General features: G+C 47.3%; 1 protein-coding gene across 2 annotated transcripts in view; it reads left to right on the top strand.

Annotated features, from left to right (window-relative positions):
* SLC25A17 (solute carrier family 25 member 17) overlaps nucleotides 1-3,541 on the top strand; it is a 29,773-nt gene extending 26,232 nt beyond the window's left edge. For both annotated transcript variants that reach the window (XM_051962095.1, XM_051962096.1), the window contains exons 7-9: nucleotides 190-285; nucleotides 1,926-2,008; nucleotides 2,647-3,541. In XM_051962095.1, coding sequence (XP_051818055.1) covers nucleotides 190-285; nucleotides 1,926-2,008; nucleotides 2,647-2,794 — 327 coding nt within the window. In that variant the 3' untranslated portion in view covers nucleotides 2,795-3,541. The remainder of the gene's footprint in view (nucleotides 1-189; nucleotides 286-1,925; nucleotides 2,009-2,646) is intronic.
* The last annotated feature ends 13,508 nt before the right edge of the window (nucleotides 3,542-17,049 follow it).

The raw sequence follows: 17,049 nt of genomic DNA, 5'->3' as shown, positions 1-17,049 counted from the left end.
GCAGGAATGTGGGTCTTCAGGTCCTGGCCCTGCCAGCCCTGCATGTGGGCCTCTGGGTCCCGATCCTGCCGAGCAGGAGTGTGGGCACTCTGGGTCGTGGTCCTGCTGGGCAGGTGTGTGGGCCTCTGACTGTTGACCCTGCCATTCAGACATGGGGGTCTCAACCCTTTTCTTTCCTCTGCTGGGCAGCTTACTTCTCTGGACGTGTTTATCATTGGGGCCATTGCCAAGGCCATCGCCACCACAGTCACCTACCCGATGCAGACAGTGCAGTCCATTCTGAGGGTGAGTATGGCCTTCTGCCCATAGCCCAGCATGTCTCAGGAGCAGAGGCTTGCCCAACTCCACCTGGGTTAAGGCCTCACCTTTGATAGACCTGCTGGGAGGCAGAAGACCTCGTCACGTCCCAGAGTGTCCAAATGGAGCCATGACCCAGCATCCCAAAGAAGGCGCTGGAGTCGATGAGCTTCGTACCTGGGGGTGGGGGTGGGGACACAAGGGAAACAGAAGAGTGTGGGGGATGCCATGGACTGGTTGGGTGATAAAAATTGAAAAGGTTTTGTACATTGAAAATCAGTGCAGTTAAAACTGGAAGGGAAACAATTAACTGGGAAAAACTGAGTGAATCATGGGCCAGAATCATGGGTCCTTGCTTTTCCCAGGTGTTTAGACCCATCCCATCTCTCCCCAGACACACTGATGGGCATCTGGGCTGGCCGGGAGCCGCAGGACCACACGTGGACCATGGTTGTTCTGCACTTCTCTCTGGGTGGTCTCCACTGTGTTGGAGGAAGTCTCGTTTTGAGCCATTTCTTGAGACATGGGGTTTTAGAAATCCCAAGTTTAGAAGACTCAAACTGGGGGTGTCTACATTTTGAGAACACAGAGTTCTCAAACCCTACGTCATTGCCCCTGAGATCATGAAAAGCCCAAGAGACAGAGTTTCTGGGTAATTAATAATCAGTGGTCAGTGATCTCTCTGGGTAAATATAGACAAAATCATGGAGATCATGGGTACCTTTGGAAAAGAGGGTCCCCTGAAAGGTGAACATTAAGCCTGATTGGTGAACAGTTAACAAGAGGGGGGGCTTTCAGGTGAGGTGGTGGGCTACTATGTCTCTGCTAAGCATGGGCCTGCATCTTAGGATGCAGCTGGACAAGGGAATCCCTCTCGAAGAGACCCCTCTGCTTCATGAGCTGGGTTCCCCTAAACTCTCCTGCAGGGGTACAGGGAGATGGACTTAACACTTGGGGCTGGGTGGGTCCTGCCCAGGATCAGGAGGAGGAGGCCTGTCTCCTCTGTCAGCTTGCTTCTTCAGAGACTAACTGAATGGCCTATGGGGCTGTACCCTGAATGAGCAAGTGAGAAGAAAAATCTTAATCCTCATTTAATAATTGATTGTTAATGTGAAAGAAAAATAATCACGTCTCTCACCCAAGTGCCAAAGGAGTTAATGAAGTCAGAGCTTCATTTTAGGAGTGAATGAAGTAGATTTGTTTTGACTTGTGTGTGAGCCGTGTGGGATGCTGGTTGATTGCCCCTGCTTAGCTCATGGTTGGTCCTACTTAGCTTCCAAAATGGCCACTTAGCAGAAAAGTCTGCTTGGGGGGCTCAGCCATAGGACATTTGCCAGGGGTTCAGGGGCCCTGGCAAGAGGGAAGTCCTTGGTTCCAGAGAAGCTGACGGGAACTCTTAGGGGATTGGTTTCCCGGCTCTCAGTTGATTGGCGTCTGGTGGAAGAGCAGAGACCAGGAGAGATGGTTCCCCCAGCTCTCATCACAGGGCAGCTTTCTCTGCCCCCTTCCCTGCCATTGGCAGGTGTCTTCCTTGCCTCTGGTCGTCTCCCAGCGTTTCCCAGCGTCTCCCAGTTCCTTGTTCTGTGAGTACAGCTCGCCAAATAACCGCTTGGGGTCTCTCTCTGCAGTTTGGACGCCACCGGCTGAACCCCGAGAACCGAACACTAGGAAGCCTTCGGAACGTTCTTTACCTTCTTCACCAGCGAGTGAGGTGAGTCCTTCCCCGCCCTGCCCCGCGCTCTCTCGGGGCAAGGAGACCTCTGCCAGGATCTGTGGGGGTGGGAGCCTGCCGACTTCTCTGCTCACGTACAGATTAGAATTTATTGTTAAATAAACCAGACTTAAACTGGGGGTGCACACACAGAGACAACCTGCGAGAACTCTCCTTTCTGCCTCATTGTGAGATTTCTGCTGCTGAGACCAGGGGCGTGGGGGCCCCGCCATCGCGCCTGCATAAGGAAGCATGCGGCCCTCCCCAGCCAGCAGAAGCCAGGCGGGTGCCCAGCAGTGTCCCCTCTCCGCTTAGGGCCTCTCCCTTTGCCGGAGAATTTTGTAGGGGGCGGTGTCTCAGTGGAATAAGTAGGCTGGATACTGGGGGTAGCACAAACTCATCTTGGCTGCTTGATGTGTCCCAGGACACGGCAAGACGGTACCTCCTGGGGCCTGCCGGACTTCTGGCCAGAGGCAGCGCTGGCCCCCTGGTGTGGCCGGGCCCCTTCCCCTCTGGCTGCCCGCAGATCCTGTCAGGGCCCCTTGTCCCATGTTCCTCATCCCCCCCAGCTGGCCATCCGTCCCACCCTCCTTTTCAAGACTGCTTGTGCCCCAACCTCCCACCCTGTTTCCTCGTAGGCGTTTTGGAGTGATGGGACTTTACAAAGGCCTGGAAGCCAAACTGCTGCAGACGGTGCTCACGGCCGCCCTCATGTTCCTCGTCTACGAGAAGCTGACCGCCGCCACCTTCAAGGTCATGGGCCTGAGGAATGGGCACAAGCGCTGAGAGGGGGCCCCGGGGGAAGGGCCCAGGGGAAGGTCGAGGGGTCCTCCTCCATGGTGGATGAGAAGACCCTTCTCGGACGCCCGGCTCCGGAAGCAGCCGGGGGCACATGGCCTGAGGCTGCCGGACTGCTGCCAACTTTTATCATGGTTGGTGTAATTTCTGTGGACCGAAGGTCTCTAAGAAAACTTTATTAAAGATCTGCAGATGTAAACACTCGTCTCTTCCGGGATTTGGATGGTTTCTTTAGGGGGCGCCACCGCTGGACCCTAGCCTTCCTTCCTACTTTCTCCTCCAGCTAAGAGGCTGGGCTCATTCCATGGCCGTGCCCCTGTCTCTGCCCCCTCCCGGTGTGACGGCGGCCTCCAGCCCCTGCCCCTCGCCCTCTCCTGGATCCTGTGTTCCAACCCCATGCTCATTTCTCTCCTGGGCCCGGCTTCCCCCAGCCCTCTCCCCCCTGGACCTGGGCCCCGGTTGCTGGGGGCTCCCAGAAGAGGGAGCTCCTTCTGCTGTCGGTGTCGGGAGGCTGCCTGGAGGGCTGGGCCAGGAGCTAGCTTACCCCGGCTCCCACGGCTGACCTGTGTGAGACTGGACCCCAGGACTTCCCGGCTCCAGGGCCAGCTCCGTGAGGCGGGAGAGACGTCCTCCTGAGACGGAGCCTTTACCGCGTGCTTTATGGCAGGGGGAGCCATCAGATGGGGCATATTTATATGGCACTTTATGATTTTCCAATAAAGTCTTGTCAAGACACTTTTCACGTGCAGACTGATCCTTGGGATGGAGGACAAATGGATAAGGCACAATCCTGAACCCTGAGGCTGGGTCAGATTTGGTCTGTGAAAGGCTTTGGGCTTGATTCTAGATAAAAATTTGGGTTTGTTTCAATAAAACTTTATTTTCAAAACACATGGAGAGATGTAATTCGCCCAAGATCACTCAGGCAGGAAGTCGTTCAGTCATGTCGGACTCTTTGTGACCCCACGTGGCCCCCAGGGATTTGCCGTTCCCTTCTCATTTTACAGAAAGGGAAACTGAGGCAAACAGCCTCGAAGTGACTTTCCAGGCACCGAGCAGGTGAGTGTCTGAGACCACAGCTGAGCTCAGGAAGTTGGATCTTTCTGACTTCAGGCCTTGCTCTGGACGCTGGCGCAGCCCCCATCCCCGAGTGGCAGGCAGCGCTGTGAATGGCCGCAGACATGATTTCAGCCCCAACCCTCGGCTCCCCTCGGCAGTCAGCCCCTGGCCCGGTTCCCTGGGGCCCTTTCTGAGACCTTGTTCTCTTCTCCGGCTGCAGAAATGCCCGGTGCCCTCGCTCTCAGAGCCAGGGAAAGGGCAACTGATGTAACCAGGAGGGCCCCTGTAGAGGCTCCGTTGGCTCCCAGTGCGCCATTAAGGCCGGCCCGGGCAGCAAGGCCGCTTAAGTGTGCCGGATCCCTCGCAAGCAAACTCGGGCCTGGGATGTCCAGGGCTTGGATGGCGGGCGGCTCTGGGCAAAGCAACTCCGGTTTCCAGGCGCGTGTTCCCGGAACGTGGCTGGCAGTTCCAGGCTTCTGTGTTCTGATTGTTCCCGAGAAGCCCGTGGCCCTCAGTGGCAATCAGCCACAGGATAACGAGGCCCCGCCATTTGCCCTCGTCTGGAGGTGGAAAGTTTCCCCTCTCTCTGCTTTGGTTCCTATAGTAATTGGAACAGGAGCAATTATCAGATGAAGAATTGTCTCACGGTTATTAAATCTTCCAGAAAATTGCAATTAGGTAAAATTAGCGATCTTGAGCTGAGCAAAAACGAGCTGCCCACCGATGCTGAAAAGGAGACCCTGTCCCTCACTTCCTGCTAAATGTACCTAACAGACTTCATTTCTTGTGCCTATAAAACCAAAATATGAAACCAAAACTGCCGGAATGGCTAGAATGTTGCATAGTAAAGGCAGCATAAAAACGCTATTAATGTTCTTCTTCCTTTCCTTTTCCCTCCCATGCTTCCCTTTTCCTTCCCCCCACCTTCCCATCTCTCCTTGCTTCCTTCCCTCCCTCTCTCCTTTCACCTTTCCTCTCTTTTCTTCCCTTCCTCTTTCCCTTTTCTTCCTCCTTTCCCTTCTTTCCCTCTCTCCCTTCCTTTCCTCCTTCCATCCCTCCCCTCATCCATCCCCAAGCCCAGCCTTTGCTAACTGCTCTGCATTTTTGAAACATAAGCCATCTTGTCATAGAGCAATTATTAGTTCCCCGGGCCGGGCTTCCTCCCAAATCGCTTGTTCCCTGCATGCGATTCCGCTGTTCTTTTTTCTGCCCGTTTTGCTTTATCGAGGATGATAGTTCTGGGATCACTTAAAGGAACGGCTGGTCCGGAGCGGACAGCTGGCTGCAGACTGGGCAGAATGAGGCGCCGCCCGCCGTGTCACTGTGCCCGGGTGACAGAAACAATTTCCTTCAGCCTCTATCTGGGGATGCGCGTTTCCCTGAAGAGAGGATTGATGGTCCTGGAAATGACAGCATCACCAGCTGGAAATTTCTCCTCCCCGTCTCCATTCCCTGGCTTCAGAGCCGGTCTCTGTAGAATGCAGAGCCCGATCTCTTAAACTGGGAAAAACCTAAGGAGCAGCCGGGAATTCTGGCCTTTAGCCCCTGAGCAATTTTCTCCCGTCCCAGACATCAGCTTCGTGTTAGTGGGGAGCAGAAAAGCTGAGCCTGGGTCTGGTGGGGAAAGCCTCGGCGGAAGCCATCTGAGCCTGAGCACGTGAAACAGGTCTCCCTTTAGGTTTCCATGTGGTAGGGCAGGCAACGTCCTGAACTTCCAGTCTGTCCATAGACCAACATGCAAGTGCCCACTGTGTGCCCAGACACTCCCTGAGCATCCAGGTGCCACATCAGCCCTGAAGCCAGGAGGACCCAAGTTCAAATCTGGCCTCAGATACTTAACACTTCCTGGTTGTGTGGCCCTGGGCAAGTCACTTAACCCCAATTGCCTCAGCAAAAAAAAAAAATAATAATAAAATCGCCAAGAAGGTCACAGTCTTATGGGGAAGATAACAGAGAGATAGAAGCAAGTTTTAGAAGAAATAGGGAATCATGGACAGATTGAAGAGCGGTTAAGAAAGGCTTTCTGTAGAAGGAGGGATTTTAGTGTAGACTGAAGGAAAGCCAGGAGGGAGAGAGGTCCAGGTACTGAGGACAGTCAGAGAAAATGGCAGAGCTGAGAGATGGAGGGGCTCCTTTGTGGGACCACCGTGAGGCCGAGGTCACTGCATTGAAAAATAGAGTTGGGGGAGTGAGGTGAAAGAAAGCCAGAAAGGTGGGTGGGGAGGAAGGATGTCATGAAAGACTTTGGACACCAAACGAGAGTGGGGGTGAAAGGGGGGTGGGGAGTGGGGTACCTCAATCAGACCCGTGCTTAGGAAAATCACTTTAATGGCCAAATGGAAGAGAAAGACGAGGCAAGCAGGCCCCCGGCAGCCATTGTAATTGAGGGTTTCTCCACATGGAGAGGACCAGGAAGCCCCCGGCAGCCACTGCAGTAATCGAGGGCTGAGAAGATGACGTGATGAGGGCTGCTCCACATGGAGAGGACCAGGAAGCCCCCAGCAGCCATTGCAGCAATCGAGGGCTGAGAAGATGACATGATGAGGGCTTCTCCACATGGAGAGGACCAGGAAGGCCCCCGGCAGCCACTGCAGTAATTGAGGGCTGAGAAGATGACGTGATGAGGGCCTCCCCCGTATGGAGAGGACCAGGAAGACCCCAGCAGCCATTGCAGCAATCGAGGGCTGAGAAGATGACGTGATGAGGGCTTCTCCACATGGAGAGGACCAGACAGGCCCTAAGTCCCTATTTCTCAATCTTGGATTTCTCCCAGAATGCCCCCAATTCTACTACCAGTAAACTTACTTAATATTCAAATAAAACACCATATTTAACTCTGAGTCAGTGAAATAGAAGCAGGATTTACAATAAAACAAACAGAGCAGTTCGCCTCCAGCTGGGCCAGTGAATCAGAGCTCTGTTGTAATGGTTGGTCAGCCATCGGGGCCAGGGCTTCCTCAGCAGCTGCTGTCTTCCTCCTGCCCTTCCCCTGCCCGCTACCCATCCGAAGGTCTGATGGATGCTCGGAGTGGGCCTGGCACTGCCCGGGGCACTGGGGAGTTGACTGGAGCAGCCAGCCCTGTCAGGATTTTGGGTAAAGAAAGGGACTGCTTAATTTTATAGCACAATAAACTCATGTCAGTGTTCGCCACAGTATACACCGGATCTCAAAAAGCAAGATTTTAAGGGGGCAATCCCTCCTGGCCCCCGAAGGCATGCTCAGTGTGACTTCAGTGGGAAGGAACAAGGTAAAAGACACAGGAGCGGCAAAGGGAATCAGGAAGGTGAATAGACAGAAGAGGGGAGGTATAATTTCGAAGATGAAGGAATGAAAATACATTTATTAAGCACTTACTGTATGCCCAAGCATTGTGCTAAGCTCTGAGCATGCCGAGAGAAAGTTGAGACAGTTCCTGCTCTCGGGCTGCCACATTGGAGGGAGACCACAGATCTCCCGGCTTCTCATTATCATCTGTGGCTTTTGTTAACAGAATGTATTCCCTATCCAAGTTCACAACAGATAGCCTGGACATGTGGAGAACCCACTGACTAGCTGAGTCATCTATGCACTATTCCATACCCATAATCCCCTACCTCCAGCAAGAAACAGAGACGGAAACCTTCTCATTGCTTTTCTTTGGTTGGTTTTGTCATTAAGGTTTCTTAGCATCCCATTTCCTCTGTTTCAGGGGATCTTTTCCAACCAATAGTTGGGTTGAATAGGTTTGGCTGAAATCAGAGAAATGTAGTAAAAAGCTAAAAGGTTTTCCCTAGTCCTTTAGGGAAGGGTTCAGTAAGAGCAAATTTGCTGATGGTTTTCCACTTTTGTGACCTGAACTTGGATCCCACCACCTACCAATATATCTATCTGGTGTGTAGTAAGTACTTAATAATTTAGGATATAAGCCCTATAGGGATACTGCTGGATCAAAGGGTAGGCACAGTTTGATAACTTTGGGCATGGTTCCAAACTGCTCCCCAGAATGGTTGGATCTATTCACAGTTCCCCCAACAATGCATCAGTGTCCTGGTTTTCCCACATGCCCTCCCACATTCGTCATTATCCTGTTCCGTCATCTTAGCCAATCTGAGAGGTGGGTAGTGGTACTTCAGAGTTGTCTTAATTTTCATTTTTCTAATCAATAATGATTTAGAGCATTTTTTTTCCTATGGCTTTTAATTCTTCATCTGAAAATTGTTCCTATCCTTAAAGCCACCAGGGGGCAGTTGGAGCTAGCACTTGGTACAGGATGCTTTATTCAGGTAAATGGCTGGAGTGGAAAAAGAGACAATTAATCCCAATTAAGCAGGGAAAGAAAGATCCTCTAGCTTGAAAAGGGCCCTCTCATGGGCTCAGGGAGCCAGCTGGGCAACAGCGTTTACTCAATTCACCTCCTGCATGAACGCCAGAAAGGGGGATGGAGTGTTTCCTCCCCTGAAACAGCAAGCCGCTCATTCACCCAAACACTCGCTGTTGGAGAGGATGCTTCTGTCGGCCTCTGGCATCATTCCACTCTCTGAGGATTTTGGGGACAAGGACTGAGTTTAAAGAATCTCATTTTAGTCCATTAGCGCTGCTTCCCAGCCACCGACGCGACAGCTACTAACAAGCTGCCTAAATTGACTGATTTACTGTCAGCCTCCTTCCTGCCTTCCTAGCCTCTGGGAGAGGCTCTTTTAAGAAGTGAAATGATGAAAAGGTGGAGAGCATCAGGAGGCTGCAGCTAAAACCAAATGAGTTTGAGCAAGCTAGACATTTCCCAGAACCTAGTTCTTATTGCCATTGGGCTATGTAGGTCTTGATAGACCTTGCCCATTCCCTCACTCCTCCCTCCCCTCCCCCATCACCAAGAAAAGTTGTGGACTCTTAAAGATTCCCAGGGCAAGTTATTTGGTCAACAAACACTTATTAAATGCCTGCTGTTTGCCAGGAAAAGTCCAGAGCACTGCACGACTGTTCTCATTTGCACCATGTTGATATGATTCAAGAGCATCTCTAGAGAGAGTGGATCCTTTGGGTTCAAGGGAAAGCCCATATGGGAAATAGTCATTCCTGAAAGGATTTGGAGGTGAGAAAGGAGAAGTAGGTGCTTCCTGTAGGCCAAATTTCATCTTCTACAGAAGGTCTTTCCTTTCCTGGTCTCCAACTCTGAGATTTACCTTCTTTGTATGTATCTTGTATACCTAGTTACTGACAAGTGGTCCCCTCCATTAGACTGAGAGTTCCTTGAGTGTAAGGACTGTTTTTGCTTTTCTTTGTATCACCATTCCTTAACCCAGACCTTAGTACACAGCAGGTGCTTAATAAATGGTTGTTTGACAGGCAGAGATGGCCACTGACTATATTATAGGAACTTAGTGTTACCTTTCTATCTATACAAATCAATCAACACCCAGTTCTGTCAATCAACCAGAAAAGCGTCTATTAACTGCCTCATATATACCAGACTCTGTAATAAATGAAGAAAGGAACAAGCATTTTTAAGTACCTATGAATACACCAAGAAAATGAGATACAAACATCTCGTTTGATTCTCACAACAACCATAGGAGGTAGGAACTATCATTATCCACCTTCCCCCACCACCCCATTTTTTTTTTTTTTTTAGAGTAGGTAAAAGAGGCCATTTTTTTTGCCTCATTTTTACCTAGGCTTAAGCACTGAATGGGTGTTGCCCTAGTCAGACAGAACCCTGTAAAAGACCTTAGCTTAAAAAGATCAAGGTTTCCCACTGTATCCCGGACCATCTTCAATTATCTTGATCTAGATCTGGCCATTGGATCCAGATGGCTCTGAAGGAGGAAGTGAGGCAGGTGATTTTGCATGGCTCTGTCTCACTTAAATCCAATTCACTTTCCTGATGTCATGGTACTCAAGTAGCACTCCCCATTTTATAGTTAAGGAAACTGAAGCAGACAGAGGTTCAATGACTTGCTTAGGTTCACTCACCTAGTAACCATTTGAACCTGAATTTGAATTCAGATTTTCTAGAATTTAGACCCAGCTGAGTTACTTAACCTCTCCTAAGCCTTAGAGTACAGAACACCAGGATTATCCAGTCATTGAACAAAGAATAATTTACAAATATTCTCATTTCACCTGTATTTACATTAATTATCAATATATTAATAATAATCAATAATAATTATAACATGTTATAAAAATGTAATTATATAAAATAATCATTAAAGTAATTAATGAACACATATTATCAGGATATCAGGTGGTAGGGACTATTAAAACAGTTGGTGATACTGAGACGGAAACAAGTCAATTTGTTCTAGGTCATTGAGCTAATAAGTGGATTTGAACACCAAACTTAGAACTCTATCCACTGTGCCACCTAGCTGCTTGATTACACGAGTTTTTATTGAAGACTGATACAAGGCCTAGTGCAATGGAGAAGGGTGAAGTTGGAAATCAGGGGCCTAAATCTCACCAGCTCCAGAGTTGAAGGACCCAATTCAAATCTTGCCTCTTACATTTATTATTTTTTTCTCAATAATATTTTATTTTTCCAAATACAGGTAAAGATAATTTTTTTTTCTATATTTGTCATGTTTTGCAAGAAAAATCAGACCAAAGGAAGAAAACCACAAGAAAGAAAAAGCAAGCAAACAAACAAAAAAAAAGAGCTTTTTACTGAGCTCTGATCCACATTTGGTCTCCATAGTTCTCTCTCTGGATGTGGACGGTATTTTCCACCCCAAGTCTTTTTGGAATTTCATTGAATCACCTCATTGCTGAGAAGAGCCAGTTGACCTTCTGTCATAGTTGACATTCACCCAATCTTGTTGCTATGTATAATGTTCTCCTGGTTCTGCTCACTTCATTTAGCATCAATTCATGAAAGTCTTTCCAATCTTTTCTGAAATCTGCCTTAGATCAGAATAATATTCCATAACATTCATATACCACAACTTATTCAGCCATTCCCCAACAGATGGGCCTCTACTCATTTTCCAGTTCCTTGCCACCACTACAAACATTTTTGCACATGTGGGTTCTTTTTCCCTCTTTTATGATTTTTTGGGGATGAGGACCCAGTATTGAGACTGCTGGATCTCAAAGGATAAGTCTATTTTTATAGCCCTTTGGGCATAATTTCAAATTGTTCTCCACAATGGTTGGATCATTTCACAACTCCACCAGCAATGCATTAGTGTCCTAATTTTCCCACATTCCCCTCCAACATTTATCATTATCTTTTCCTGTCATCTTAGCCAATCTGAGAAGTGTGAAGTGGTATCTCAGAGTGGTTTTAATTTTCATTTCTCTAGTCCATAGTAATCTAGAGCATTTTTTCAAATGACTAGAGATGGCTTTAATTTCATCTGAAATTTGTCTGTTCATATCCTTTGGCTATTTATCGGTTGGGGAAAGACTTGTATTCTTATAATCTAAATATAAAATATATAATTCTATACATTTTAGAATTGAGGCCTTTATCAGAAACACTAGCTATAAAATTGTTTTCCAGCTTTCTGCTTCCCTTCTAATCTTGGCTTTGCACTGGTTTTGTTTGCGCAAAATCTTATTAATTTAATGCAATTAAAACTATCCATTTTACATTTCATAATGTTTTATGGTTTTTATTTGACTGCAAATTCCTCTCTTCACAGATCTGACAGGTAGACTTTCCCTTGCTCTCCTAGTTTGCTTATAAGTACCACCCTTGGACCCTTTTTGAGCTTATTTTGGTATAGGTGTTAGATGTTGGTCAATGTCTTGTTTCTTCATACTGTTTTCAGTTTTCTCAGCAATTTTTGTCAAATAGGAAGTTCTTAGACTTCTCTTATATTTATGACCTGCATGGCCCTGAATTTCCTTGTCAATATACTGAGGTGCTTAGACTAGATAGTCTCTGAAGCCTTTTCTAGATCTGGGATCCCATGATATTCTAGAACTTGGGCAAGTCACTTCTTTTGATGTCACTTATGGAAGACAGTTTGGTACAGTGGAGAGAGAGTCAGAGGCCTGTGAGGTCCTTGTCAGCTTCAGATTTGAGATCCAAATGTAAGTCTCAGTTTCTTCTTCTGTAAAACTGAATTAATAATAGTGGGACAGAGACAAAGAGAGAATCAGAGATAGAGAGATTGTAAGCTATCATCATCACCATCATCACCATTACCATATTTATCATTTTCATCTTCATCCTCATCATCCTCATTACCATAACCATCACAATGATCATCACCATTAACATTCTGCCCCTTCCCTTCTCTTTTCCCTTTCCCTCCTCCTATTCCTCCTCCTCTTCCTCCTCTTGCTCCTCCCCCTCTTTGTCCTTCTCTTCCTCCTTTTCTCCTTTTCCTCCTTCTTTTCTCTATATCTGTCCCTGTGTCTCTCTTTCCTTCTCACCCTCTCCTTCTGTCTCTCTACTTTTCTCTTCATTGTCTCTCCCTGTCTTTGTCTCTCTTTCATTTTCTCTTTGTCTCTGCCTTTCTGTCTCTTTCTCTGTCTGTCTCTGTGTTTTTCTCTTTCTCTGTCTCTGTCTCTTTATCTCTCTCTATCTCTGATATGTTAACCTGGGCCCCTTTGGACATCAGGGTGGTGAGGCCTCTGAATTTCTTCTCAGAATCATGATTTTAAATGCATGGAATAAAATACCCATGATGAGAAGGGAGCCGAAGGATAGTGATGAGATTTAGGATTCTGGGTGGGACGGAGGCAGGGGCCATAGATTCTGGGTTAATGCCTTTGCTTTGTAACCCTCGGGGCTTATCACACTGCCTGGCACACAGTAAGTGCTTAGAATATGCTTGATGACTGATTTTCAACTTTTAACTGAGTTCAAATCCAGCCTCAAACACTTACTTAGCTGTGTGACTCTGGTCTTGAGATGTCTTTCTATTCTGAATCCTATGATCCTGTGGTCTCAGGTCTCATCCCAAAGGAGAAACTCTCCTGTTCTTTGGACTCCCAGTATATTCATTACAGTTCAGAAAATATGGTTGGAGAGTCTCCTGGGGATAAAATGAATCCCACTCAGGCCCTGTTCTCAAAGAGTTTACAATATAGCCGGCCAAGTCAGGTTGCGGCTCTGACGGGCTGCCTGAGCCCAGGAGTCTCCCAGTGTGGTGGGAAAAGTGGAGGAGGAGAACTGGGGAGCCCAGAGCAGCAGGGCGGCCGGCAGGGACAGGTCAGCTCAGCTGCAGCAGACACCTGGGCCTGGCCAGGCTCCAGGCCCCAAGTGGCACCTACCCAGCTGGTGTTCTTGCATGTAAAACAACCTGCTCCGCTGGTTAGGTATGCACAAGATTGTCCTTATCAGCCACTTAATTAAAACCTGTTTTATCTCCTTATAGAGGCAGGCTGAGACGTGATACTGCTCCTTTTCCTGATCAAGTATCCCCAATCCTTTTGTTTCTCTCTGGTATGTCTTGACATCCCTATAGGCAATGTGCTCTCCTCTGCCCCTTCCCTTCTCTTTTCCCTTTCCCTCCTCCTATTCCTCCTTCTCTTCCTCCTCTTGCTCCTCCCCCTCTTTGTCCTTCTCTTCCTCCTTTTCTCCTTTTCCTCCTTCTTTTCTCTATATCTGTCCCTGTGTCTCTCTTTCCTTCTCACCCTCTCCTTCTGTCTCTCTACTTTTCTCTTCATTGTCTCTCCCTGTCTTTGTCTCTCTTTCATTTTCTCTTTGTCTATGCCTTTCTGTCTCTTTCTCTGTCTGTCTCTGTGTTTTTCTCTTTCTCTGTCTTTGTCTCTTTATCTCTCTCTATCTCTGATTCTCTCTTTGTCTCTGTCTTTCTGTCTCTCACTCTGTCTCTCTCTTTATCTCTCTTCTCTGTCTCTGTCTGTCTCTCTGTCTCTCCCCTTCCGTCCCTCCCTCCTTCTGTCTCTGTCACTACATCTTGGTCTTACTCTGTCTCTGTCTCTTGCTGAGATGCTGATTGAATCCCAGCCAGAATCCTGGCTACAGGTAGCTAATGGATTGCTAAATCTGGGTACAGAAAGCCCTAAATTCAAATCCTGCCTCAGATACATATTCATAATGTAACCCTGAGCCAGTCACTTAATCTTAGTTCCTTTATCTGTAAAAATGAGGAGGCTGGTCTAGCTGGCTTCCAAGATTCAGAGGCAAGTCTTTTTGTGGGTCTCAGTTTCCTTATTTGGAAAAGAAAGCAGCCAGATTGATGCCCTCTAATTCCTCTCTGGGTCTGGCTCTAAGATGCTACCCTGTAAGTTTCTGGACCTTGACAGCAGGTGGGCTTCCCGGGCTCGCTCCTTACCCTATGCCCTGGGCCCGTTCCTGCTTTTGTGCTTCAGTTTTCCTTAGTTCTGCCAACTCCACTTACTCCCTCCAGACTGAAGCCCAGTTTGAGGCTGGCGTTGGCCCGGCGCCATCTGACACCTGACATCAAAGCTTCCACTGGCATTATTCTTTCTCCGCTTTCAGTCGGCTAACGTCATGTGCCCTTCTCCATCAGGCCCTCAGGGGAGAGCAGTGTCTCATTCACCTGACATCCTCGGCATCTGAATTTTTCTTCTCAGGCAAATGTTCCAGAGCCCTGCTTCCCAGGGCTTGCTTTTGTTTTAGTCACATGGGGCAAAAATCTTTCCTGAGTACATTACACTCCATCTTAAACGTGATAAATAAGACCTAATTGAATGAGTGAATGAATAAAAAAGTGTTTATTAAGTTCTTGCTCTGTACCAGATGCTCTACTAAGTGATGGGGATCCAAGCAGAGGAAGCAAGATGGTTCCTGCCCACAAGGGGCTTCCATTCGAACGGGGAAGTCAATATCTATCTATCTATCTGTCTGTCACTATATATATATATATATATATATACACACATATCAATATATGTCAATAAATATATTGACATACACTATATATATATATATATATATAGTATATAGTACATATATTGTATATATATACACATACACACACACACACAGGAGCAGTGGTCAGGGAAGTCCTAGGGATGATGAGAGGTAACTTCAGAACGCCACTAGTGTTGTTCCTCTCTGGGTCCCTGATCACTGCTGAACATCTGTGCTCATACTGCCATGCTGCAGTGCAAGGATCTGTTCAGACGCCTGATCTTTGAGTTCTTGCGTTTTCTCTTTGTGGAAGGGCGGGTGGGGAGGCTCCCATGGGTGGGACCGGGACACCTCCCCGTGGACTTGCCCTCTGGCCCCTTGCCGCTAGCCCGGCACAGGGAACTCTTGGCTGGTCCCCAGAGGTGGGGGTTTGCATCAGAGACCACATCGGGGGCACCAGTCGGGAGTTCTCTGTGCCATCCAGGTCTGATGGTAATATGAAATATTCAAGATGGCGGAGTAAAGTCAGGAAGCTGCTCGAGTTCCCCCAGTTTCCCTTGAAAACCACATAAAACCAAGCCTCTGAACAGAGTCTGATGACATAGACCACTCTCTGGCTCAAGATAGACTGAAAAAACTTCAGGAAAGGCAATATGAAATGTTCCCAAACCATACTCCCCCACCCCCCTCCAACCTCTGCACTAAAAAGCATTTTCTCCCTGTTAATAATTAAGGTCATTCCCACGGTTTCAGAATTAGCTGTCTCTGACCATCGCAGCTTGCAGAAGGGATAATTCTCAGGGATGGGAGAAGCAGAGATAGGGACATGTCCTGGGCTATGGAAGAGGAGGCTAAAAAGAGATAGAGACAAGAGGCCGTGGGACAGAGGACAAAAATCCAGCCTGAGCTGTCTCTCCGAGGAGAAGATAGAAGAAGGAAAAGTGGGAGGAAGCTTGCTCTCTTTTCCTCGATAAACCAAAAGCGTTCCTTTTCAAGAAATTAGAAGAAATGCTTCAAGGAACAAACAGCAGCTGCTCACGTCAATCAAGCTTTAAGGTTGACAGAGAATTGTCTTCCCCGATCCTCATGGGAATTAGTAACTAGAAGCTGTATTATACTTTTTTTTTTTGGTAGATGAGGAAACAGATTTAGAAAAGTGAGGAGAGTCACAAAAATATATGTGCGTGTGTATACATATATATAAATATATATATTCATAAACACACATATGTAATATATATTTATATTATATAATTTTATTTATAATTATAATAACCATTTTATTATATAAATATTATATATAATAATAATTATAATTGCTATCTTTTTTATATCACCTACATTTTCCAATATGGCTATCTCCCCTCCCTTCCTGGAGAACCATCCCTTACAATAGAATATAAAAGCATCTCGGCAATACTACCCAAAGCATCCACTGAATCCAGCCCTCCATGCAGAATTCCACACCTGTCATCCTTATTTCTGCAGAAAAAGTGGGGGACTGGGGAAGACCTTTTATTTCTTCTCCAAAGCCAAGCTTGGTCATTAGGACTTGGGCTCCATTTCTTCCTGGGCTTCTCTGGTCTTTTCACACTTATCACTGTATTCTCACAGCCCAGTAATACAATTCCACTGCCCCCACAGATTACAGTCTGTTTAGTCATTCCCCAATCAATGGGCACCTATTTTTGTCTTTCCTTTATTTTTTTTCGGTTCTCAGCACAGCGTCTGGGACATAGTAAGTGTTTCGTTTTTGCTCGTTGATCCGACCAAGAAAATGCTTTTTTCACAATAACCTCAGGGGAGGAGGGTGAATTCCAAGCATCCCGGTGCATCATTTAGACCTGCTTGGATGGGCCAGAGGATGTGAGTATGTCACGTTTGAAAGACTGCTGCATTTAGCAACAATAGTTAATAGCTGTCTGATGCCGAACAAGGCTCTTTCTCTTGTCTGGGTTTGTAGAATAGGTTGGAACTGATGTCGTCAAAGCTTTCTTCCACCGAGGGACCTCGGAAACCACGCAGACATTTGGTACCCCATACACAGCAGGCAATCGAGAAGTATCTTAGGGTCTCAATATCAGAGACTCAGCCCTAGTAAAGGATCTTAAAGGCCATTAATCCCTCTATCTCATTTTACAGGGAAGGAAAGAGATCTCAGAGAAAAATGATTCACCTATGACCACGACTGCTAAGAAGTGAGAGGCTTTCTGACTCCAAAGTGATGTACTCCCCGCTTTTCTGACATTACAAACGGGGACAAATATATGCTGCAGGATACAGATGAGACAGAGACAGAGAGATGGGAACTGGATTCACGCAGATTGAAGGCATGGAAAACAAATCAATAATTTCCCTAAGGCCCAGCAAGCTCAGCTCCAGAACCCAAGCAGGGCTCTGAAAAACCTGGAG

Source organism: Antechinus flavipes, chromosome 5, assembly GCF_016432865.1.
Source record: "Antechinus flavipes isolate AdamAnt ecotype Samford, QLD, Australia chromosome 5, AdamAnt_v2, whole genome shotgun sequence".
NCBI lineage: Eukaryota > Metazoa > Chordata > Mammalia > Dasyuromorphia > Dasyuridae > Antechinus > Antechinus flavipes.
This window is presented reverse-complemented; position numbering and strand designations above follow the sequence as displayed.